Raw genomic sequence first — 24433 nt, forward strand, 5'->3', positions numbered from 1 at the left:
CACCAGTTTCAAAGTGGGAGTTAATTTTGGATGTCGTGATAGTAGCTCAGTGATGATCAGCAGTCAGCAGATGAGTCTTCCCTCGTGATAAATTATACAGCATTATCTCCATCAAACCTCACAGGTCTTATTCTTCACAATAGTCGCAGTAAAGTAGTTCTCTCCTTGGCTGGAAGATATTTCAGAGATGAAAATCATGATTGTATTTTCTCTCTTTAGTCTCCACTGCTGCCTGTGCAGGAAGCTGCTTGAGCGTAACAAATGATTTCACTTTACATTTACCGTCACATGTCCCAGTGGTCACCAGTCTTAGCTCTGACAGCGTCACTTAGTCTTCACCGCACTCCAATTATATGCTGGGGATGTTTTTGTCTTAATTGTCACTAATCATTGGGGCTCAGAGAATGTGTTTGGAAGTCAAGTCGAGGTTTCTGTCTGGTTTGGTGATTGATGTTCGCTGTAGTGAAGCGGTGACTAGAGAGTTTTGAGTGTTGTAGCCGTACAGCAGCTTGACATCCGCTTGGCTTTCACCACATCCCAAGATAAAATATTAAAAACAACAATTTCCCTTTGGAGTTGAGCAGGACTGAGTTATCATTGCGCATTTCGGTTGGACAGACACACACATATGTGAAAACATGCACAAGTCAGACATGCATGAAATTCCGCTCATAAAGAGACTCATATTCAAACAGTGTCGCTAAGGAACAAAACTGTCTCATCTTCAAATAAATTAATAACAAAAAGAGAATTACATCAATTTAAATGCATAAATGTACAAATGTGATGTATAATATATTATTTATTCAGTCATTAATTGTTATGTTAGCATTTCTTTTCCTTCAGGAGGTTTCATGTGTCTATTAACAGAATTTAATTACATCTTTAAAGGATTGCGCTAACATGACAAGCGAGGACTTAAGATCAATTAAGATTTAAATTCAGAATACACAAGAGAAGTACTAGCTTAGTATTTTAAACCCCATCCTCTGGTGAAAAACACATTTCTCCCTTGTTGAAATGTCTACATGGTGTTTTTTACATACTAAAAGACATATTATGAACCAAATGAGAAGTCAGTGCCATGGCTGAACATTTATCCACCTCAAAGCTGCAGCAAACTGATGACATTTTCAAAATCACAAATTCAGACTTCTGGGGTTTCGTAGGTCACAGACAGAAGGAACCAATCCTATCAGCTTGCAGGGTGGGATTTTGTGTATCATAATCTTTCTTTCCAGTTCAAACATGTATGGATTAATTACTGTCACATTAATACAGAGCAGTTTTAACCGATTTGTAAGCAAACTGGTGTGCTCCAGCTGCAGGCACTGGTGGAGGGATGGATTGTATGGGGACTTTTTAAGGCAGAATGGGATGATATTCATGGATACAACTCAAACATATTTAACTTTGACACACAAAGATGAGTATGTAGTGGTTTAATCTATGATCAGAGATTGATCTTAAATCCTTTCCATGTTCTCAACCAGTCAGTCAGTAAACTGGTCAAACTATGATATACAAAAAAGGCTATATAGGCTAAACTCTTATTCATCACACAGAACCCTCAGGGAGAAGTATGATTGTCCCAAATTCGTTCTGCAGCACATAAAAAACAACAAAAGCATACAATCAGAGTCGCAGAGAGCCTTCATCTGTGATGGGAAGGAGCTGTGCAACAGATGGTTCAGCCCCAGCAGGGCCCTGATGTCAACATCATGGAGTCTGACTGGGATTACATGAATACACTGAGACAGACTAAATCCACAGAGAAACTGGAAGATGCTCAGAACAATCTACATGCCAAGTAGCTGGAAAAAACATGTGCACTTGGAAGAGATTTGACGCTGTGTTGAAGGCAAACAATGATCACACCCAATGTTTATTTGATTTTAGAACCATAAGAACCAGTTTTCTCAGTGTTTTCATTGTTTCTATGAGAGCTCCATTAAAGAGCAGCATCTTACATAACTGCACTGTGTAGCCATTTGCTATAAATGGTACATTAGTGGACATCAAAATATTAAATAAGTAAGTTTTAACAACTTATATGTTTATATTTTATGTGTTTTCATTTCTGTATCTCTCAATGTATTCATTAATTATTTTACAAAAATCTGTAATTTCTATGTCCTGACTTCATAAACAATAATGGTGAACCAATTAATTACATTTTTAAAATTTATTTTATTTATTGATTGAATTCTATTGAGAATATTGACCAAAATACAAGCTAAGAGCATTTTACATTCGAGAGACAAACTTGTCTGCGCGGTTTACTACACACACATAATGATGACACCACACACGCATCTTTCAAAGAATCACCAAAATTACACTATTTGTCAGATCCGGAAGCTGTAAAAACAGAAAGAACTGCCTTATTTCTAACACTCCAAACAGGAAATGCAGCCAAATTTAAGCTTAAAAGTCTTATATTTGATCAAAATCACTTGATTCTACGGTTTCATTTTTTAAAAAATGGCAAAAAAAAAAAAAAATCATATTCTCTGACCAGATTCTGTAAAATCCTAAAAAAATCTTCACTCCTCTGCCCAACCAGGAAGCCAGTATTGACTCAGCTGAGACCAACAGCCACGTGACAAAAATTCAGGGATTTTGGCTAAACTGCAAGTCGTCTTTACACAGAGCAGATAGGAGACAAATATGGGAACAAATTGAGAATGTAAGTGGTAAAACAATCAGTTTTTTTTTCTTCCAATATTGGTAACAGCTGTGTTAACTGTTGTACACGTTGAAGCCAAGTTGTTGGTTTTTTTAAGATGTCTTGTATTGTAATCATGTCAGACTGCAGAGACGACATTTTTGAGTTCTTTCTACTTGTAGCCATGGTAGTTTTGTTTCCGTAGAGGTACAGGACTTTATATTACAGTTAAAAATGAGCCACAGTGAGTGGAATGTGACAGGAGAAAAAAAACGGTTAAATGACACGTATTTTGCTTTGCCTGTTCTGCTGTTTTTTTTGTTACCTGTCAGATCACATATAGATTGCTCTTTGGGTAATGTATTGGTTTAGCCCAAATTTTTACACTTTGTGAGCCCTTTATGCAGCTAATCAGCTTGTTGGAAATCTCCCGACAACAATGAGCAGCAAATGTGTGTTTTCGCTCTCCAATGAAATTAAGGAAAACCTCCTTAAGCCCAGATGGCTCCTGGTCCTGAACGTACTCTCACAATATGTGCAGTCAGTAGGCATTCATAAACGCCCACACACCGACAAACACAACACTTATTCAACTGCACTTTTGTCAGTTAACAGTGTCTGCTCTAATGACAGTGTTGGACTTGTGGGTGTGCGGAGACTCATTTATTTGGATGCCAACATAAACATCCGAGGAACAGGCAGCCACACGGAAAGGAATTGCTGCTGTGTGGGTAATTTGCTCTCATTCTGGGTAACAGCTTGGCTGAAAATCACACCATGGAATAGAGGTGGCAAAACCTCTTAGCACCTCAAAGAGAAACTTTCACATAAACAAACCACATTGGGCTCAGTGCTTGATAATTCCTCATGTAGGAGATCCCCAAAGAGAGTGAGCGTGTTTTTCAGCCTGTGCTGTTGCCGTTGCTGTGTGTGGAGAAGGCCTACTGCGCCCCGAGGGACTCTGAGCGCTCATTATTAGCTCTGTCTGCTAATGAATGTACCTGACAGCACCGGCAAGGAACTGTGTGTCAAACATAAAAACATGTGTAATCCATAAACACACTTGCACAAATACATCCCACACAGAAACAGTCGGAACAGAGCACCGAACGTGTATTATATTGCACAGTAGCACATCCAATTAACAGCAACCGGGAAAAGGCTTCTAAATTGATTTCATCTGCAACCAGCAGTCACTGCTGTCACAATTTGAGGAGAAATACACATTTGAGCTATTACAAACTTCATCTCAGCAGCGGGAGATGGAAAATGTAATGGATTCCTATTTCAATAGAGTCAGTGTTATTTTTCACGATCAGTCTTCTGTCCAGAAAATTGAAGCGGGAGAAGGAGAAGTAAGCCCACTTGTCCACTTGTTTCCACAGCAAGTGACCCGAGGTCAGTGAGGTAGAGGCTCATTATTCCGGCCACTGGTTGCTGGGGACATGCCGCTACTATTTCTAGACCCTCTCCCTAATTAAGGAGCCTCTGCGGAGAGCCTTTGCTGTTGGTGTTAATTGTGCAAACGTTGTGCGGCGCTAAGCCAGCCAGTAGGAGACAGGGGAGAGCAATTAAGCAGGAATCTGACGGACTTCAGAGTTTCATAGTTTGCTATTATATGATGACAGGCGAGAGGGTGGCAGGGCAGCAAAATAGGCTGTCTCAAGGTTATGCTGCATGAGATGAGGCTGATTGGAGGTTTAATCGGCTCACTCGGCTTTATGTTTCTCCCCGCTTGTTGTTAATGCATCTCTTCATCATCACATTACCAAACCTTGAGGAAGAGTTCTCCCAGTATAGAGCAGTGTAATTACACTGCCTTTAGGTGTCATTGAGTTCATCTCCGGCAGTGTTTTTAAAGAAAAATTAACATAGTAATTACAAAGCGATAAAGGAAAAGCTGTCTTGGTTCAGAGATAAAGGATAACCTTACTGCTGATCTGAAGTCGACTGACATCTGCAACAAAGCTGCAAAGAGGCTTTATTCTCTTATTTTTCAGAGATGTGTAGTTTAGTGACGCGTCAGTATGACCTCTCTGTTTTTTGAGTTAATATCACTTGCATTTTATTAATGTGTGCAAAAAGACATGAACTAGGTAAACGCTGCCGCTCATGAGCAAATGACTCATATCTTGAAATAATAGAGGCCAAATCATTGCAGTGACGCAAGGAAGTTCTTCTGCCATTCAGCGATGGTCAGCTGGACTGTCTGAGGATGTGTCTCTTTTTTTGACGAGCCATTAGCCTCCCAAGTAGCACATTTGAAGTGTCTTCTGTCTCTTTGCTGGTCGATGGATGTCAAGTTTGCCGTTGAGAAACTAAATCAGCAGGACTGTAAAATCCAGATTACAGAGCAGCATCTGTGTCAGCATTGCTCTGTCCAAACAGTTTGCTACTGCTTTGTGATCATCAGAGCTGTGGAGGAAATTATAGTTGGGATATTTAAGATTAATTGTAGCCATTAAATACAGATGGGGTCGTTTCGGTGGAGCCTTTCCAAAGCACATGTTTGTACAGATCAAGATATTAATGATTGCCTCGGATTAATTAGCACCACTAATGCAGGGCAGAGAATAACCTGCAGCCCTCGAGGACATTTTTCCCGTCAAACTGCCACCACAAATATACCGGAGGACTGTTTAGCTCATGCACATGCATACACAAACAAACAAATCACTTTTGTGCGCTCTTTTGAATGCAAAACAGTGGCTGCTCGGCGCTAATCATAATAATGAGCGCTTGCATAATCAAGTAATTATGCAACGCAAATAATGAGCACCTCACCTGACATTTGTCGAGCGGAGCAGCAGGTGTTAAACCTCTGTTCCTGTCCCACGACTTGTGAACTCTGCTCAGAGGTGGAGCTGTGTCTGGAATATTAAGTGCAAGTTTTGTTGGGGTTCTCGGTGAACAAGTGAGTGTTGTTTTTGGGAGTGTGTGAGAGGAACAGGTGTTAGCAAGAATTTAATAAGATCAAGGCCCAGCGAATACAAAGCTTGGACCAAACTCAAAGAGGATCTTAGCTGGGATTTCTCACTTCCAAAGCTCAACAAACAGCCACTTGAGAAACAACATTATGGTTTAAACTATGCGGCGACCTGATGGAAATTAATGCCAATAGATGTAACTAAGTGTACGGTAATTAAAGCTGCAAGCAGCAATGGACGGGTCCTCGCATCCTGGCTGGTCGGCGAATCCACGCATGTCCACCAGGTGGCGCTGCGACCGAGTGTGTATGTCGGTCTATGGATGGGATCAGGATTGGACACTGATCACACAAGTCTCAGGCAGATCAGAGCATGTACAGGCGAGTTACAGAGCACTTCCTTTGCTACACCAGGTGGCGCTGTGACTGTGAGTGTATATGAGCATATGGATAAGCTGTGGCTGTAACAAAACATGTGACTTTGCATGTTTTAACACCTTATTTTGCAAAGAAATTAACACATTCACATTTTAGTATTTAGGCTCCAGCACCCCCCGCAACCCTAGTGAGGATAAAGCGGTGTATAGAGGATGGATGGATGGACATTTAAGTATTAACTGATTGTCTCGTGCTCTCCAAGGAAGATCCTTTGACATAATTCAAGTAAATGTCACTTGCCTTGCTGATTAGAAGGTTTATCTTTGAGTTATTTTTAACTACACGCAAGGAAAATGTCTATCCTCTGGCTTCTTTTGTATTGAATACACTTAACTAGATCCAAATTACAGTTTTTGATCTTATTTCAATATTTTATTTGCCATAATAAAAGCCAGCCTGATGCACTTTATCTCACTGAGTAAAGTTCATTCACTGCACTGGCAGCAACATTTGCTTATTTTAAGGGAACGCATGGTTTTATCTCAAAATTTGGCTCTATATTTAACAGGGAATTTTTTTGCATTGTGTGCTCAAGTTGTCTAAGTAGAATGTTTCACACAGCAGCTTCTGTAGATGGAGTGACATTGTTGTTATGCAAATAAACACCCAAAGTACGGTTCTAGCAACACCGAATACATTACAAAGGCTTAATATTTTTCCTACAAATCTGAACCGAGGCTGCTCGAAGAGCAGAAGCTGCCTCGAAACCCTGCCCCCCAGGAGCATCGTTCACACACTGCAGTGTTAACACTTGCAGAAGCAAACAGCCTTTGAAGAGATGATCTGCTTTCCTACTGACAGCTCCACATCCGGGCCACATCCTGCACTGGGACTCTTTATGAGCAGCTTGAACAGCAGAGGGCTGCTGTCACTGAGGCTACAGACCTGCAACTAAGGACGTAGAATGGGTTAGACATGATAGCATTATTTAAACTTTAAAATGAACTCCCTCATAGCATTACAGCACACAGACTGAACTGGAACAGACTGAGTGCAAAAACACTGCGGCAGCAAATGATGGGCACATTTTCTCTGTCTCCATTCAGTAATTTTGCTCGTGGCCATGAAAGTGGTAAATGCATTGTGCCCACTTGAGCATTTAAAAATAACACCAACTACTTAGCTGAGTGAGTCATATTATTTCTGTAAGGTATATTTATTTCCCTAATTTTGCCTCCCACATTTACACGTTCATCAAATTATAACAATCACTATGTGGATAAGGCCTAAAAACAAAGGCAGAGCCAATAGAAACAATATTATTCAGAATCAAATCCCAGCTAATCATTTAATGCTTAGTAAACTGATACCATTTTAACAGAGAACACACACTTTGAGTAATCTACACTACCAGTCAAAAGTTTGGACACACCTTCTCTTTCAATGCTTTTTAATTATTTGTACTATTTTCTACATTGTAGATTAAGACTGAAGATTAACACTTTTTTGTTTATATGATTCCTTATGTATTCTTTTATAGTTTTGATGTCTTTAGTATTAATCTACAGTGTACAAAATAATTAAATCATAGGCATTGAATGAGAAGATGTGTCCAAGCTTTTGATTGGTATTGTGTGTTAGCTGTACTGCTGTTAATACCGCATCGACCAGAGGAGGTGGGCAGGATCGTGGGGGCTTAGCCAGTCAAGGGGCACCAAGACAAAGTCTTCACTGACGCTTACTGACTTCCAGTCATTGCACACGTTTCATCAAGCTGGACTGAAATGGGATAGCATTTCTACATTTCATTGGCATTTGTAGGAAACATTTTTATGATTGAATTTAATTAAATACAGTAAAATAATGGAAAATACTAATTGCAGAAAATCTGAGCAAATTTCTGTCATTAAAATGCATTTTCTACCCTTAATTTTATATAAGATTATGCAAGTTTGTTTTTGCATTTAACTGATTTGATGAAGGATATTTACAAGTATTAAAAATATGAAAATTTCTGTTAAAATTATATATATATATATATATATATATATATATATATATATATATATACATAAAGATGTAGATACCAATAGAAATAGCAATCATACACAGTTGAAAGTAATAAAATATATCTTGCATTTAACAAACAAATATATGTAAAATGACAGAACCAACACTAATACTAATTTTAGAAATATGTTCATGGTATTTAGCTTGAAATTAGAAAGTTTCATCTATTAAAAGCATTTATCAAAGAAATATTTATGAAGTTAAAATGGAATTTGTTTTGTAATTGTATTGATATTACTAAATATTTTTTGAAAATCTGGAAAATAAGAAGAATAAGTAGAGTATACCATGTTTCGGCCCTGCTTTTCCTGAACTGCATACATTCTGTTTATAAGCTTTGGCTGTGTGCATCTAAATGAGAGGATTTAACTAATATTATAGTTTTGTTCCTGGTTGCACTGAGTGTTACATGTTATTTGCTGAGACATACAGGAGTTGAGCTTCCTTAAACTCATGGTTCACCTTTGCTTCAGACTCCTTTAAAACAGAAACAAAGAGGAGATTTTCTGACTTGGTTAAATATTCTCTGCTTCCTACTTATAATTCCTCTCTATTCTCCTCAGGTGTGACGCTGCAGACTTTGTTTTTGTGACACTTCATCGCACATGACAACACGGTGGCATTTTCTTTGGTCTCGCACCCTTCGTTCTGTCACCTGCGCCCGCTTGATATTTCGTTCACCCGGTGTGAACTTCAGTTTGCTGAATTCGAAGAAGGACTGCACTTTGGAGCGCAGTGAAACTTCGGTGTCAGATGTTGCTGACATTTGTGCTTGCAGAACCCACCTGCTCAGAGCTGAGAAAAAATAAAGACCGCAAGAGTTCAGTGCATTGTTAAGCAAACATTTTACCAATGATTCTGTGGATGATGAGTTTGCCTGTTCAGTTCTTGCATATATTTGTCGATGTGTTAAACTACCTACACGAGTGGCTGATGTAAATACTTGCCCTCCGACACAGATCTGTCACTGCTTTGATTTGTTAGCAGGGACTGTGCTGAATGCCGTGCTGCTGGAAACACAACAATCACACCTAAACCTCCTTTCTTTCCAGCAGATTTCTCATAAACTGCGCAGCATAGTGTTTTGTCTTTGCTACAGAAACTGACAAAGACCAGAATCCTGTTTTTAATCAAAAAGATGTGACATTAATGGAGCTAAAATTTTCAAAGTTGCATTTGGATTTGAAGTGTTTCGGTTCAGGGAATAAGAATATAATGAGATATTTGCACAGTGAGTTTAGATAATCAAGGTAGCAGCCATCACAGTCAGTGAAGGATATTGCTTTAGCAACAAACAGCGAATAAACCAACTCATCGTAGTCCAATTAACAGAACAACAAGCACATCTCATGCATTTGAGAAATAAACATATTTACTCACTCAGATAATATTGAAAGAACCATATTAATTTAATCTGTGTGCTTAGTAGAAAGGGTGCGCCAAAATGTGCTTAAATTCAAGTCGACTTCATTGTTATTTCACTTGCGTTTTATTTAAACAGTGTAACTTATTTAAAAATGCAGAATATTATCTGTAGAAGGTATTATTTAAATGCAGACTACTCAAGCTTGCCCAAAAAGCACAGTCATACATGTGTAAGTCAAAGTGTGCAGAAACTTAATGATGAGGATGGAACCTGCTGCTGCCGCTGTGACCAGGTGTTGTTCATTAGCTAAATATATCCATGAACTAATTAATAGATATTTTTTTTCACTTGACTGGCAATGTTGTGTTTTGCCTTCCACGTCAAGGCAAAATCACTGATGAATGTTTCTGGTGAGTAACTTTTGCCTGTGTTTTCAAAGCCGTATATATCCTATTTAAGTGTGTTATTACTTTCATTTATTTACACTAGAAAAATTGAGGCCAGGCCTTTGTTTGCAATGATGTGGAGTAACAGTTTAAAGGGCCTTGGAAGGTTACAATAAACAAATATAAACAATGAAAAGAAACAATCCAAAACAGTTAATTACTAGCCTAGCCGCGCTAGACCCAGCTCTGAAGACGCAAGGGTCTAGGAACTCTCGACAGGGAGGGAGGCGGACTAAAAGGTTTTCTGTCAAATCACTCTGCAGCAACTGGGTAGGTATACAACCAATCAGCGCAACGAATAGGCTGACGTAGTTCCTAGAGCGCCAGTGTTGCCAACTTAGCGACTTTTCAAAGCTCCTAGCGACTTTTTTTGGTCAAAAGTGACTAGTGACAAATCTAGCGACTTTTTCTGCCGTTTTGGAGACTCTGATAGGAAAACTCGGCTCATTCTGCAGTTACTGTTTTCAACAAGCAGCAGGTCAGGTGCTGCTATGAGCTTCTCCCCCTCCCAGAGCACAGGCTGTCAGTCCAGTAACGCCGCAGCAGTCCCAGTGAGGGGAGGGGGAGACCCACATCACTCTGTGGCCAGACGATAGATGAATCGCGCATGCGCAAAGTCACTACAGATCCCATCCAGACTTACGGAGCCATATAAACGAAAATGCTTCTTCACTGTCATGCTAAAATAAACCACAGCATTTAGCCTCTAGTACAAAAACATATTTTTGGGTGTTTTATATTCACTTTTGGGTCTCTTCCACAACGTTATTCCTCTCTCCTACAACGTTAATTACAATTACATGCAAACTGGGAAATATGCAAATTAGGTGATGACGTAATTTAGCGACTTCTAGCGACTTTTAGGACAGCCAACAGCGACTTTCCTTACTGAGGAGTTGGCAACAGTGTAGAGCGCCGGAAATCAGAGGATGCGGTAGTTCGGTGAAGCCTTATTTATACAGTCAATGGGTGAAGCTCAAGTATATTACAGACATGTTAACAGAAAGATTATTCAGAGTCGGTGCTAATGGAGCTCAACGACTGTTGTCGTTTTTGTTGTCGACCCTGGCAGAGAATTAAATTCGTTGCCGTGGGTTGTCTAGCGCGGCTAGGCTAGTGGTTTCCGGTTGTTTCTGTCAGAATCGCCGCGCCTCTGTCGTCACTTAGTTACGCCCGCCTTCTGACTCTACACTTCATGGTGATTCGTCGGCCAGTTTTAGGAGAATCCAACCTCGAGGCGTACCGAGGGTAACTAGACCCTTGCGTCTTTAGAGCTGGGTCTAGCGCGGCTAGGCTAGTTAATTACAGTTTCTGGGCTTTTTATTTTCACCAGAACATATTTTCTCACTGTGGATCATTTTTTCACAGCAATATAAAGTCCTGTAGTTCTATGGAAACAGCACAACCATGGCTACCAGAGAGAAGCTCAAAAATGTCTTTTGTGCAGTTTGATGCAGTTTGCCATAAATCTTAACAAAAGAAACACTGAGTATTAACTTTTTTTTATTCGTTTCTTTTACAAAACTTGAAAATAACCTTGAATTATTATGTTCAACATTTTCCCAAGTGCCCACAGGTGTAGCCAACAGCGGAAAACCAAAAGATAGCTACACAACTGTAACTTAGATTTATTTCCATATAGTACCCCTCCGCTCTGTGTAAACACAGCCTGCAGTTCAACTTAAAGGTTCCTGGATTTCATGTGACTGTTGGTTGCAGATGAGTCACTAATGACATCAAGGCTGCACTGAGGAGCTTAGAATTTTGCTTCTTTTTTTCCAGAATCTGGTTAGTACAAATAAATATTTTTGGGAAATGAACTATCACGCTTCTAAAATTTCAGAGGTTTTCTGATGGAATGGTGGAACAGAGATGAGGAGTTCAAGTACGGATCAGAAAATAGAAAAACAGGTGAATCTTTCCATTTTCAAATGATGATGTTTTTAAACATAATGTTTCAAATATGCTGCAATTTTTGCAATTCAGAGGATTAATTGATGTCAAGTAACAATTTAAAATGACTTGAAAGGATAAAAATAATAAAATGCATGGCAAAACAAATCTATCTAATAAAACACTATGCAGATAAGGCTGAACACTATGAGTAAAGAATAATATTGCAATTATTTAGACAGATCTTGAAATTGTAATGAGAGTGACCAATTGTTCACATTTCAATTTTTAAAAAAGGATGTTGCAGTCTTTCTGCCCTGGATCATTTAAGCATGTTTTCTCTGATTTGTAGGTCTCAGCATTGCAGTAGCAGCAGATAGCTTCATGGCATGTTGTGACACATTTTGCTTTTATTTAGAAGTTGCAGCTCCTGTGATTTGGATCTTCCACTTGGCCATATTGCCATATTGACTTAGATAAGCATACCAGATCCATATATGTAGAGATTGATTGACCTAAAAAAAAATGGTAATAAAATGAGTCACACTGGGTGACATTAATTTGTTGTAATGACCATGAAGCTCTTTGCAGTGAATTTGTGATTATGGCTATGAGAACTAAACTGACTTTGGCAACAATAGCAGCAGATGTGCATGGAACTGAGAGCCACATTGAGTTTATGGAAGTTTCAAATAGCGACTTGTGGTCTCTTTATGGGATTTGTCGCCTTAAATTATAAACGATGTCTTGTCCTTTAATGATTTCTGAAGAAGTTTGCCTGCTTCAGAAACTCTTATATTTTGTGAATTTTGGTGTCAGTGCTACATGAACACTGCCAGCTCCTATTCCTGCAGAGAGGTTGTTCCCTTCTTGCGTTGCGTGGAGGTGAGGTGGTGCGTGACATATTTCAGCCTTGGTGTGGCATTGCTGCTTCTTACAATAATCAGAGCGTCTGATGGATGGCGACAGGGTTGCTGCTCAAGGAGACCGCGCAGGGCGATGCCGTCCTTTAATGTTTGCCCACACTGTCACATGAAGTGTCTCGCTTGAGTCGCGTGTACGACGACGACACACATGAGCAACACGCACATCCATTAACGTCTACGCAAAAGATGCAAAGCTGTCGTTACTCAGGCCTGCGTGAGATACTTTGACATAATATTCTTCTTCTCCTTGTCCTGCCTGTGTACGCACAAGCTCCCTATTACACACAGATACATATATTTATATATATGTATGTGTGTGCATACAGCAGCTATATTATCAGTATGTATATATATATATATATATATATATATATGTATGTATGTATACATACATTGACCTCAAATCAGATAGAGTGCATCATGAACAGACATTATTAGATGTAGGATACTCGAAAGGAAGCATAATACAAGCCCTTTTCTTGTTGAAGCTTTGGTTTTTGATGTCATGAATTTCAAATATGTTGACTTTACTGAGCAGAAGACTCTAAAACCAGGCGTTTTACGAAGTTGCCTGGAAGCATCAAACAGAAGGTTGTTTTAAGACATGAAATGATGATGAAACGCTTCTTCTGCTTCATCCATCCCTCCAGTCTGAACCCGTACAGCTACGATGAGAGCTGTGTGTCCAGCAGCGTGGACCACCTTCCTCTGGCCGCCCTCCCTCTCCTCGCCATCGTCTCCCCGCGCTACCAGGATGCCGTGGCGACCGTCATCGACCGGGCCAATCAGGTCTACCGCAGCTTCCTGCAGTCTGAAGACGGCCAGGGATTCACGGGTCAGGTCAGTTGTGGCTTCTTCTGTCTCGGAGGGAAGGGATCGAGACTCTCATCACTGAATAATGGGCTGTCGGTGTGGTAAAGATTGTGTTTGATTGGTCTGCAAAATCCGTGGAGACTGTGAGGAACTCAGAGCCTCAGAGGACTCCAGAGGTCTATTGTTTGAGTGAAGCACATTTTACTCTCTTGTACATAACAAGAACTTGGCTCTTGGTAACGAGCTGCATTTCATAATGAGGCAATGATGTGCGAGAGGACTGTTCACAGCAGAGCTGAATTTAAAACTCAAAACAAGGTCTAAATATAACTAGTAAGTGTAATGTGTAATAGCTCTGTCCAACACGTGAAGATGTTGTTGTTTTTCTCTGTTGCATATATGATTTGCTATTAGCTGCTGTGGTGCTGGAGTGATTTAGAGCCAGTGGTCAGTAACATCTTAATTGCACACACAGCAACAAGCAAAAACACAACAGTCAGACCCATTACAATAAAGGTAATTACATCATTATCCATTGTTCTTTGGTTTTTGCTGTTGCGTGTAGAATGTGCTGAATGTATACCTCCTCGTCTTACTTTAGTGTCTACAGTTTGATTTGGTCATTGGAAACAAATTAAAATTCAAAACAAATTTAATTTCCTTAATTGGATTTAGCTGCGGAAATTTTGCATCAGACACTTTGTGTTTTTAATAATATACTGTCAGACACGTAGATTGGCACTTAACTGGAAAGCAGGAGTCTAATTTCATACGACAGACTAATAATAAGAGGGTTGTGTGTTGTGTGTTGCATACTCAAATAAGCATGCATACTAATAAAGCATAAATACATCGTCAACAGAATCAAAAGAACAAGGAAACCTTGCCCATCTGCTCTCCTTATAGTCCCACCAGATCTAAATAGCGGTCGATCAGCAAGAAAAATCACACACAGAACCACAGTTCAGCACAGAAAATCTAAACAGCACAAAAACAATCTTTAAATGAGTAGGTTTTCTCCAGATTTTTTGATTTATTCTCACTGAATGGATTGATTTTGTTATGAAAAGCACCTCTTGGACTGCATTTCTCACCAGACTTATGCTTTACGCTTCATGGATGTGATCATCTGTAAAGTTAATGTACAACTCCATGAGACATAAAGGCTCAAAGAAAACAAAGGCATCCTGAGAAATCTCTCAGGGATTTCATTTACTGTAGATACGGCTGCCACTGTTTGTGGTTTTGCAGCTATTTCATCAGATGACTGTTGACCCCACTGTAGCTCTGTTCACCAAGTGGAGGATTTTCTATTCGTCAGAAATTCCCAGTATACCTGACTCACATTTGCGGCTTGAAGGCTGATGCAGGGCACCATTTTTTCCCAGTCAGGTGCCGGTAATTAACCAATATAGGAAGACAGCAGTAAATAATGTTTAGAGAGGCTCAACTTCAGAATAAATTGTAAATAATGATGAAACAGCTCTAGGTAGGGACTGTGCAGCAAAAAAAAACAAAAAAACTTTCAAAAACAGGAAGCTGTAATAATTATTACATGCCTCATACACATACATAGTTTGGACGCAGTGAACGATGTGCCCTCATGTGTCACTGAACATGAACATGTCATTCTCTCATTTTTCAAACTGGCCGATCCAATTATTTTCCCGCTGAGGCTTTCACCGACTGAAAGCGCCGTATGTAGAGGCTTTCTAAATCCTACATTTTCCGAGCAGGTGTGCCTGATGGGCGACTGTGTGGGAGGTGTGCTGTGCTTCGACGCTTTGTGCTTCAGTAACCACCAGAGGCCCGGCAGCCCCAACAACAGCAGCAGGAACAACAGCACCGAGAGCCTGAAGGTAGGAGCTCAGCGGAGAGAACACAGTGGCGCTGTACTGGGGACTGTTCATAGCTGCTGAACGGAAATCTTACTGAGGATGCGCGATTATGCAAACCATCAAGATTACATGACTGTTTTATACCTTGATGTCAGCAGTGGAGTTAATTACTGCAAGTGTGCACATGTACACCCACAGCAATGTCCTTGTTTTCCCGTGTAAACAAACACAACTCTCATACACAACATTCAGCTTTTACTATTTTCAGTGATTTTTATTTTTTTTCCCAGTGCGACACCTCAAGCTACATATGACTTTTAGTTATGTCACTGTGTGGAAATGTCCTTGACGCTGTGTTTTTCTCCTACATGAATGCTGTAAATATGCAGCAAGTCACAGTGGAAGTTAATCTTAGCTCACCAGTTATTTTCAGTGGGTGATTTTGTAAGAATCTGGATCGTCCTGAGTTCTATTTTAAGCAGTTTCTGTTGTGTTCGTGTAGCATATTCATGATAACATTTGTGCTGCAGAAGAGGCTTATTTTAGCTCCCTTTCCCTCTTCTCATGCATAATCCCCACTTTCTGTCTCTTATCCCTCCTCCCCTTTGCCATTCAAATCACATCTAATAGATTCAGATGCAGTTTTTTTTCCCTCCCACACTGAGCCGTTCACCTGGGAAAACACATCAGCTTCCATCGTATTGTGTGTCATTTTCCTGATGCAGCCGTCGTCATGGCTGCAGGTTTTACACTAAGTTCTCCTCCTCCTTCCTCTCAGGATAACTCTGGCCTCCTGGGGGATTCTGGCTCAGGTCTGAGCTCCAGCAAGAGGCTGAGCAAGAGCAACATCGACATCTCAGCACCCAACGAAGGACAGGGAGGCCCGCCGCTCAGCCGGAAGCAGAGCGACTCGTACGATGGAGACACTTCATCCACGGGACAGCACAGCTTTTTCTCCAGGTGGAGCAGGACACATGAACGTAACGCACATACAAGAACAATCCATGTGATGCTCGACAATATACTGTGTGCAATATAGGTTTGTTTACAGTCCTAAATCTTGCCATATTTGTAAGCATTTTGAATATATCTCCGTTTAATGCCTCTGGCAATTTGTAAATGATCAGGATTGATTAGTTTTTCAGGCACCCATGTTTTTCATAGAATCCTAAATTAATATAATGATATAACATCATATATATACAGAAAAAGATGATTTTATCCACATACACACATTGTCTTTAGAGCATAAGGCCCTTCAGTGTCTACAGGACTTTTCTAAAGTTGAAAGCTGACCTTACTGCTCTTCATTGTATACCTCGCTGCACGTCAAAAAGCGTAAAGTCCAGATTCTGAACTTCTTCCACTAACAAGAACCTAATCTGAACTCTTAATATAAATGCAAAAGTTCAAACATACACAACATGCACATTTGAGAAACTGCAAGTAAGAAACAGCTTTGTTTCCGCTCACTATAATCTAAAGCTGGGATCAGATCAGCAAACAAAAGAAAATATTGTGATGTGATCTTTCATGACTTCGATACAAACCAGCAGTTTTATTTGTTACTCTTTTATGCACACAGTCAACCATATATTTATACATACTTACATACATGTACGGCACAAGAGAAACACACAAACTCATACATTCACTGAGGGACAAACCTGCAATTTCAGTCAGACTCCAACTTACTCAAATCAGCGTTTGGTTCACAAGGAAGGAGGTTCATACACAAATGGTGTAAAGGTACAATCAAACAATATGTAATCTACCAAGTCCGCTAGCACAAGTGGAAATTTCATGTTAGTGCAAAAGTAGTTTTTTTTTTTTAAGCCAACAAAGCTGATAATGTGTGATTTTTAACATTTAAATTTGCACATATTTAGCCCAGAACAGCTTTCTCTGTTTTAAATCTGTATTTGTACATACACATGCTTATAGAACTTGATATTTGGAAGAAAAACCTTAAAATGTAGATGTTTCTACAGCTTTTGGCTGCTCTTAGTGGTCTTACATTTCATTTTCATTTTAGGAATTGATGGGTGAAGTTCCCGTCCTCTTTTGCCGATCTGATTTCTGGCTATTTGATAACATGTACGACACTTTGGTCAAATAAATTTAATTTGATTTAATATAAAGTGCTATATGCACAGTTGCATACATCCTAAAATATAAAAGCAACATTTGGATAATTTGATAATTAGTCATTTTGCTTTATCACAAAATTCAAGTCATAAAAACGCTACAAAGAAGCACATCGGATATCAGCGGTAGAGTTCTATCAGAGATTCTGTCTTCATTTCTGTCCATCAAACAGCATTTGTCGATCAGTAATGAGTTTGTAACGGCTTCATGCGATGACCCAGATGCTGCACGTCGGCCCTCATCCAGGTTTTTCTGGAATGTGCTGCTTTGTCTCGGCCCTGCTTTTTATCAATATTTGCAGCTTGACTGGCCTGTCTGCCTACCTGTCTCCACTGGACTATAAATAGCCTGCTTGTGCCTGTGCCAGCCACTTTGCGAGGGAAACCGAGCACTGCGGGTGAATCTCGCTGGGTTGGAGGGCCAAAGGGGGGGTGACGACTGCCATGTTGACTCATTTCAAGCAACCAGTGTTCCCATCCCAAATCACACGCTCCACTAGGCTTCAGCGCTGAAGATAGGATCCCATCAATTCACAGTTGTGCCTCACAGTTCAGGAGGGTGCACCTCTCACCTCTCACTTCTCGTTACAGTCCCGATTAAGCCCGAGCTCGGCTGTGTTGGATGGTAGCCTCTGCTCCTGGGTGTGCTCTTTTCTCCTGCAAGTCCCAGTGGTTATTCCCAGTCACCAGGAAGGCTCATTTAATCTCCTTTTCCACTGCTTCCCATCAAAATCCCCTCTCAAATGGCCTTCTACTTCTACTTCTCAATATTTCCTCATGCACCTTGGTCTGCTTTGGCTCTGATTGCAAATTGCCCTTGAGATCAGGTGCAAATTTTTTATAACCTTGCACTTATGAAAATGAGGGAAGGTGTGCTCAGTGCAGAAAGTGCAAATGCATTCTAGTGCTTTACATTCCTTCATTTTTTCCTCATCTGTTCTAGCTTAGAAGGGTCATTGAGGCTTTTACAGACAGTTAAATAACTGATTTCTGAAGTTCAGGGAAAAAACACACACTTATGCATCTAAATAGCCATAAATGTTGGCATGTACAGATTTATTTAGACTAAAGTGCTCAGAATTTTTTTTGTATGTTTAGAGCTCCTGATTAACGCCTATTAGGGAGTGTAGCAGCAATCCTTCAGCTTAATGTGGATAAATCGGTGTCACATCTAGCTGTTACTGCTTTAGTAAAAGGCTCGAAATGCGTTCATTTCTCATTTCTCATTATGTCTCATATAAACATGTCAGTCATGTACAGAAGTGGTGTACATGGACTCTGCCGTTCAAAAGTTTGGGGTCACTTAGAGATGTCCTTATTTTTTTTAATTATTTTTTTTTATTTTAATTTTTTGGTGTTTAATATATTTATTATTTTAACATACTTATTTCAAACAGGGATACAGTGCAAGAAATAAACAAGAGATGTCCTTATTTTTGAAAGAAAAGCAGTTTTTTCAATGACAATAGCATTGAAGTAATTAGAAATACAGTCTAGACATTACTAATGGCTGATTTTAGCAGAATATCTACATAGAGGTACAGAGGAACATTTCCAGCAGCCATCATTCCTGTGCTCTAATGCTACATTGTGTTAGTTAATCGTGCTGAAAGGCTAATTAATGATAAGAAAACCTTTGTGCAATTATGTTAGCACATGAATGAAAGTGTGAGTTTTCATGGAAAACATGAACTTGTCTGGGTGAGCCCAAACTTTTGAACAGCAGTGTACATGTGCATCATCCCTACAGCATAGCTCTCAATGGATCACACAAAAACACTGCCGCTATTTTCTTGGAATTCAGCGGATATTAGTAGCTGTGAGGATGTTACTCTGCAATAATAAATTTCCAGCAGCAAATAGGTGAACAACTTAAGAAGCAGCCACGGTATCAGAGACAGGATAAAAAACAAAACAGAAACAGAAAGCAATCAAAGCACTATTGATCTGGCCTTTAGAGATGGCTGGAGACTGTGTGCTAATCCTTCCTCCCTGCGTAGGACTTAATGGGGAAATGTCGGCTCTCGAGTCAGCAGACGGATCTCGCCAGTCAGCAGCAGTGAAGGGTTTGTGCCGTTCAAACAGCTGTAAGGAGCAGCCAGAGCAGAGTGAAGAGCTGCTCGGGCTGAGTCATAAAGGCCTGCCGCTGACTACGACCCCAGAATGTTAAATCAAGCCAGCCTGCGTCTGAATCAGGACAAAGCAAAAGGATCACTGACTCATCAGTGTCAGGGCCGAGGCAGTTTCCTTTCCAGGTTCAGCATACATATTATTGACATTTAAAATTGCACATTATCCCTGCTTTGCTTTAAAATAGTGCCTTATTGAACTCTAATTCTGTAGTCTAGACTAGATCATTCTCTTTTTCTGTTTTAATTACTTACATTATTATATTTTCCATAGAAAACAGTGACACAACAAACACAGTGCAACACAAAAGTGCTTCCTGCAACATAATCTAATGAATCTAAGGTCCGTTTGTATGTCGGGTACATGTAAATCATATATATTTTTAGGATTTTATTGCAGAGTCAGAGTCAGTAATCACTTCCATAAAATGTTCACATAACTGCTAGCAGACTGTGCCTTGGCTTGTCTGGGTTCACAGCTGCCATCCCATTTTACAAAAAAAAAAAAGTTAGTGAATCAGCATCTGTGAGCATAACGACTGCCAAGTGATGGCATATGTCAAAGAAAGCAAATAAAGCACAGTTTTGACTGGTAGGAGGGAAAAAGCAGCGTAGGGTTGCAACTGCAATTAAAATAAACATGTTGTATTTTCTGTCCATGTCTGATCTCCAGTCTGATGAAGGAGAGTGTGGAGGTACGTGGAGGCAGCAGCACCAGTCTGGTGTTGAACCCGGCAGATTTGACTTTGAGGTGTCAGACTGCTTCCTGCTGGGCTGTCCGCTGGGCCTCGTGTTGGCCATGAGACGCACTGTGCTGCCTGCAGTCCAGGGTAAGAATCAGACATATGTAAAGCATTGTACAGTTCTATGAAAAGTATTTACCTCTCTTGGACGTTTTATCCTTTTATTGCTTTTCAGCACTGAATGGTCAATTAAGTTTGGCTTTTGTCTAAAAGACTCTGTCATGTCAAAGTGAACACCGATTTCTGCAAACTAATGTCAATTAATTAAACATGTAAAATGGGAAACAAGTGATTGGAGAAGCATTCACCCTCTTGAAGTCGGTTAGATACACCTTTGCTCGTGGCTACAGTATGAATCCATGTGGATCAGTCTCAAACAGCCGTGCACGTCCAGACGCTGCAATTTTACCCAGTTCTTCTTCTGAAGCACACAGAACATCATCAATGGTAACAAGGTGTGAAAGCTGAAAACTTCCAAACATTACTTTTTATAGACACTGTAGACAGACCTGCCCTGACTGTTTTGCTGTTTTCAGATTCTTTATTAGCCTGAGAGTTGTCAGTTGTAATGCACAATGAACTTGACTAAACTGTGTATAAGGCCAATAAAATTGCATCTGATTTGTAGTTTGAAGTTTGAAATATGAGTTAGCAGCGTGACATTGTTGGATGGTCTCATCATTTTCCTCTTTTTATTTATCTTCTGCAAAAAGACCCCATCATTTTAATAGGGTCTCATTAGTTTAAGCACATACTCACTTTGATTTTATCACTCCACGTATCTGAAGGTGGTTTTTGGCTGGTTCAAGCAGAAAAAAGAAAGATTTTTTTTCTCCACTTTTCCTCAGTGCAGTAAGCTGTAAACAAGGTCATCTGATGGTGAGCACAGATCAGAGTCGGAATTATTTCTTTCACCAGGATTTTTGTTTTAGATCAGATTCAGCAGACTAAAACCCCTGCTTACCTTCCTAACTGGTTCTGCTGTTTATTGTGTTTTATGTCCCTCAGTGAGCCAGCCTCCATCCGGCCTGTTCTCAGATTTTCAACTTGTTTTACCCGTCGGATCCTTCAGCCTCCAGACTGGAGCCCCTGCTGCAGCCTCTCTTTCACAAGTTACCACCATTCGCTGTGCCGCGTTACCAACGCTACCCTCTCGGCGATGGACGCTCAATGCTCATAGGTAGGATGGTAACTGGAACCTAAAAAATTTATTTATTAGCGTGGGGGAGGTGCTTCTCTTTAATATTTAAGCACTTAATCCATTTTCCGGTGTAATTGTGTTGCCATATTATTAATGTTTGCATCTCAAAGCAGATGTGAAACCTTTGAGGAATTATGTTAGTGGGGCCAGATCACAGTGACAGATTCTTTGACACTTCTGGCAGACGCTACATGAGTGTGAAGGCAAATACCACCAGACCTAAAACAGTTTCTATCCACAGGCCATCAGGCTACTAAATCACTGACTCACCAACAATATCTTTAAATAGCAATATTTTGCACATACCTTCTGCCTTTGTACATATCTGTTGCACAGTATTGCACAAGATGCCAAAATTTGCACCTAGAATTTAATTTTAACTTTTTACCTCCGCCAGGAGGTTATGTAATCATCGGAGTTTGTTTGTTCTGTTTGCCTGTTTGTCTGTTAACAGCATAACTCAAAAAGTAATGGACGGATTTTCACCAAATTTTTTACAGAATGTCCGGAAGAGCAAAAGTAACAATCGATTAGATTTTGGGAGGTGATCCGGATCACCGTCTGGATCCAGGATTTTTTGAAGGACTTTTGGCAGCCATCTCTCTCAATTGTACAGAGTCCTTCAAAAAAATCCTGGATCCAGACGGTGATCCGGATCACCTCCAAAATCTAATCGATTGTTGCTTTTGCTCTTCCGGACATTCTGTAAAAAATTGGTGAAAATCCCGTCCATTACTTTTTGAGTTATGCTGTTAACACACAACAAACAGACAAACAGATGGCCTGGCGGAGGTCTGCGCTCTCCCGAGTGCTTTCTAGTTTTTAATCTTGTTTCATGTGTTATTTCAGTTGTGTGAAGGGAACTCGCAGTACTCAGGGTAACCACTGTGTTTCTGCTGTGCATATGACAATAAAGTTCTTGCATCTAGTAATGTGAATTTCCACCGGCCCACACGTCCACAGATATGGATGCAGCACACACAGTGCCATGATTACATCTTTGTGAGTTTGTCCTGCAGAGGCGGAACTAAATTCTGCCTCCAAAGCCTGAGTTTGACGTAATTATACTTGATCTTCTTGTGGAGCAGTACCTTTAGCCTGACACTGCTCTCTGAGGATCAGGCACAGCATGCGAGATATTAGTCTGCTAGACGTGGCACAGTACTACAGTAATCCTCCTAGAAGGCTTGGTTGTAGAGAACGAGCCCTGATGAACCACAGATTTATTTGAAGCATGTTTTAGCCCACTTTTGGGACACGGAGACGCTCTCTAAACAGGCAGTTATGATGCATCGCCCGGTTCCCTTGCCTCTCTATCCACCTACTTCACTGAGAGAAAGTAGGGCAAGACTGATCGCCTGAGCTAACAGCCTACGAGCACGAACCTTCAATATGGAGATAAAGCTCTGCTGTTTGGTGCAAAGCCTTTAAAATTTAAAAGCATTTCACTCAATATACAGTCATTATAAATCTGATTAACTAAAAGGAGATTCATCAGATGCGCTATCTCAGTGATATAGAAGATTTATTTTGCTTTCAACCATCCTGTTTAGTGGGAATATTGTGATATTTTTAGTAGAATAAGAACAGAAACTGATTATTTAAGCATGGAAATGAGTTTTAGGGTTGGAGGCCCTTTGTTACGATAAACACAGAATTGTTGCAGAAATGGTTTCTTTGCTTTTTCTTTCAGCTCTTGATGCATGATTTTTTTGAGAATCTGTACATGGGGAAGTGTTATGTAGATCTAGAAATGCACTATTAGGAATAAAATCAACTAGTGTGACCAACATGCACTTTATGTATGTGAGGGAAATCTTACCTGATGACAATCTAACTAGGTTGGATGTTTTGTTAGAGACCTAAGATAATATCTGCACAAAGTTTAAATAATAATCATCTATTTTTGCAAACTATTACAAACAAGAATTGTCTGTTTTAAAAAGCAGACAAAACACTGTGAACAAGCCAAATTTCAGTTGATTGTATAAATATGTTTTCCTCCCTTATGGCCAAAAGCATAACCGCATTAGAACACCCACAATAATCATCACACCAATTCACTCTCTAATGTGAAATCATTCGTCCATACAATTGACCCTTCGCTAAGCCCCCCCCTTGGTTACTGTTGCTATGCCTGTCAAGCTTTCCCTCCTAGCATAAAATATGGGAGTTTTTAGCGGTACCGGTGAGTGATATTTCTCAGGAGATATGTGCAAATTTCTGGACATATTCTACAGCAATATCAGAGAGAAGTAGACAGAAGGTTCTCCAATATGCTTTTGAGAACTACATTCACCAAATTAAATGTTGGCGGAGTGCAAATGAAGAGGACGTTAAAAATAGAGGGAAAAGCGCACAGATCTCAGTGTCAGCGCCAAACACCCCATGTATTGTCACTTCACGTCAAAAATAATCATATACAAGAACAACAATGTTCTTGTACAGCAGGGGTAAGCCGATATGTATTATATACATTTAAATTAATGTTATGCCAACTGTCATCATCATGTGTCTGCCCCATTTCTTGCTAAGCTAAATTTCTGTTTGTTTACGTGCGCCAGGATATTGCTCACATCGAGTGGGGCTGATCTATACACTTGATCTCATTAAGGCACAGCAAAGCCCAGCAATATCTTGCACAGGTTTGCCACAACAGTGGCACAAACCAAGGGGTTTACAACATTAATGCAGTACCGATCTCATCTGTTGTTGTCGCCAAAGCCAGACGTGAGCGTAGGCGGAGACACGTAGTCCGTCCACAAAATGCTTAAAGATGCCAGTATGTCAGAAGTTGTCTCTGTTAATCACCAGTATTTATTTTAACTTAATAATACACAGTAGCTCAAGTTTTAAGAGAAGTAACCTTCCATTGAGACGTCTTTCTTT

At 40.0% G+C, this 24433-nt stretch overlaps 1 protein-coding gene across 1 annotated transcript in view; it reads left to right on the plus strand.

Annotated features, from left to right (window-relative positions):
• pitpnm3 (PITPNM family member 3) overlaps nucleotides 1-24433 on the plus strand; it is a 126860-nt gene that overhangs the window by 77022 nt on the left and 25405 nt on the right. Inside the window, 6 exon segments of the mRNA XM_051957498.1 lie at nucleotides 13324-13513; nucleotides 15223-15345; nucleotides 16103-16284; nucleotides 20274-20326; nucleotides 20329-20430; nucleotides 21356-21523. Coding sequence (XP_051813458.1) covers nucleotides 13324-13513; nucleotides 15223-15345; nucleotides 16103-16284; nucleotides 20274-20326; nucleotides 20329-20430; nucleotides 21356-21523 — 818 coding nt within the window.

This window comes from Acanthochromis polyacanthus, chromosome 13, assembly GCF_021347895.1.
Source record: "Acanthochromis polyacanthus isolate Apoly-LR-REF ecotype Palm Island chromosome 13, KAUST_Apoly_ChrSc, whole genome shotgun sequence".
Taxonomy (NCBI): Eukaryota; Metazoa; Chordata; class Actinopteri; family Pomacentridae; genus Acanthochromis; species Acanthochromis polyacanthus.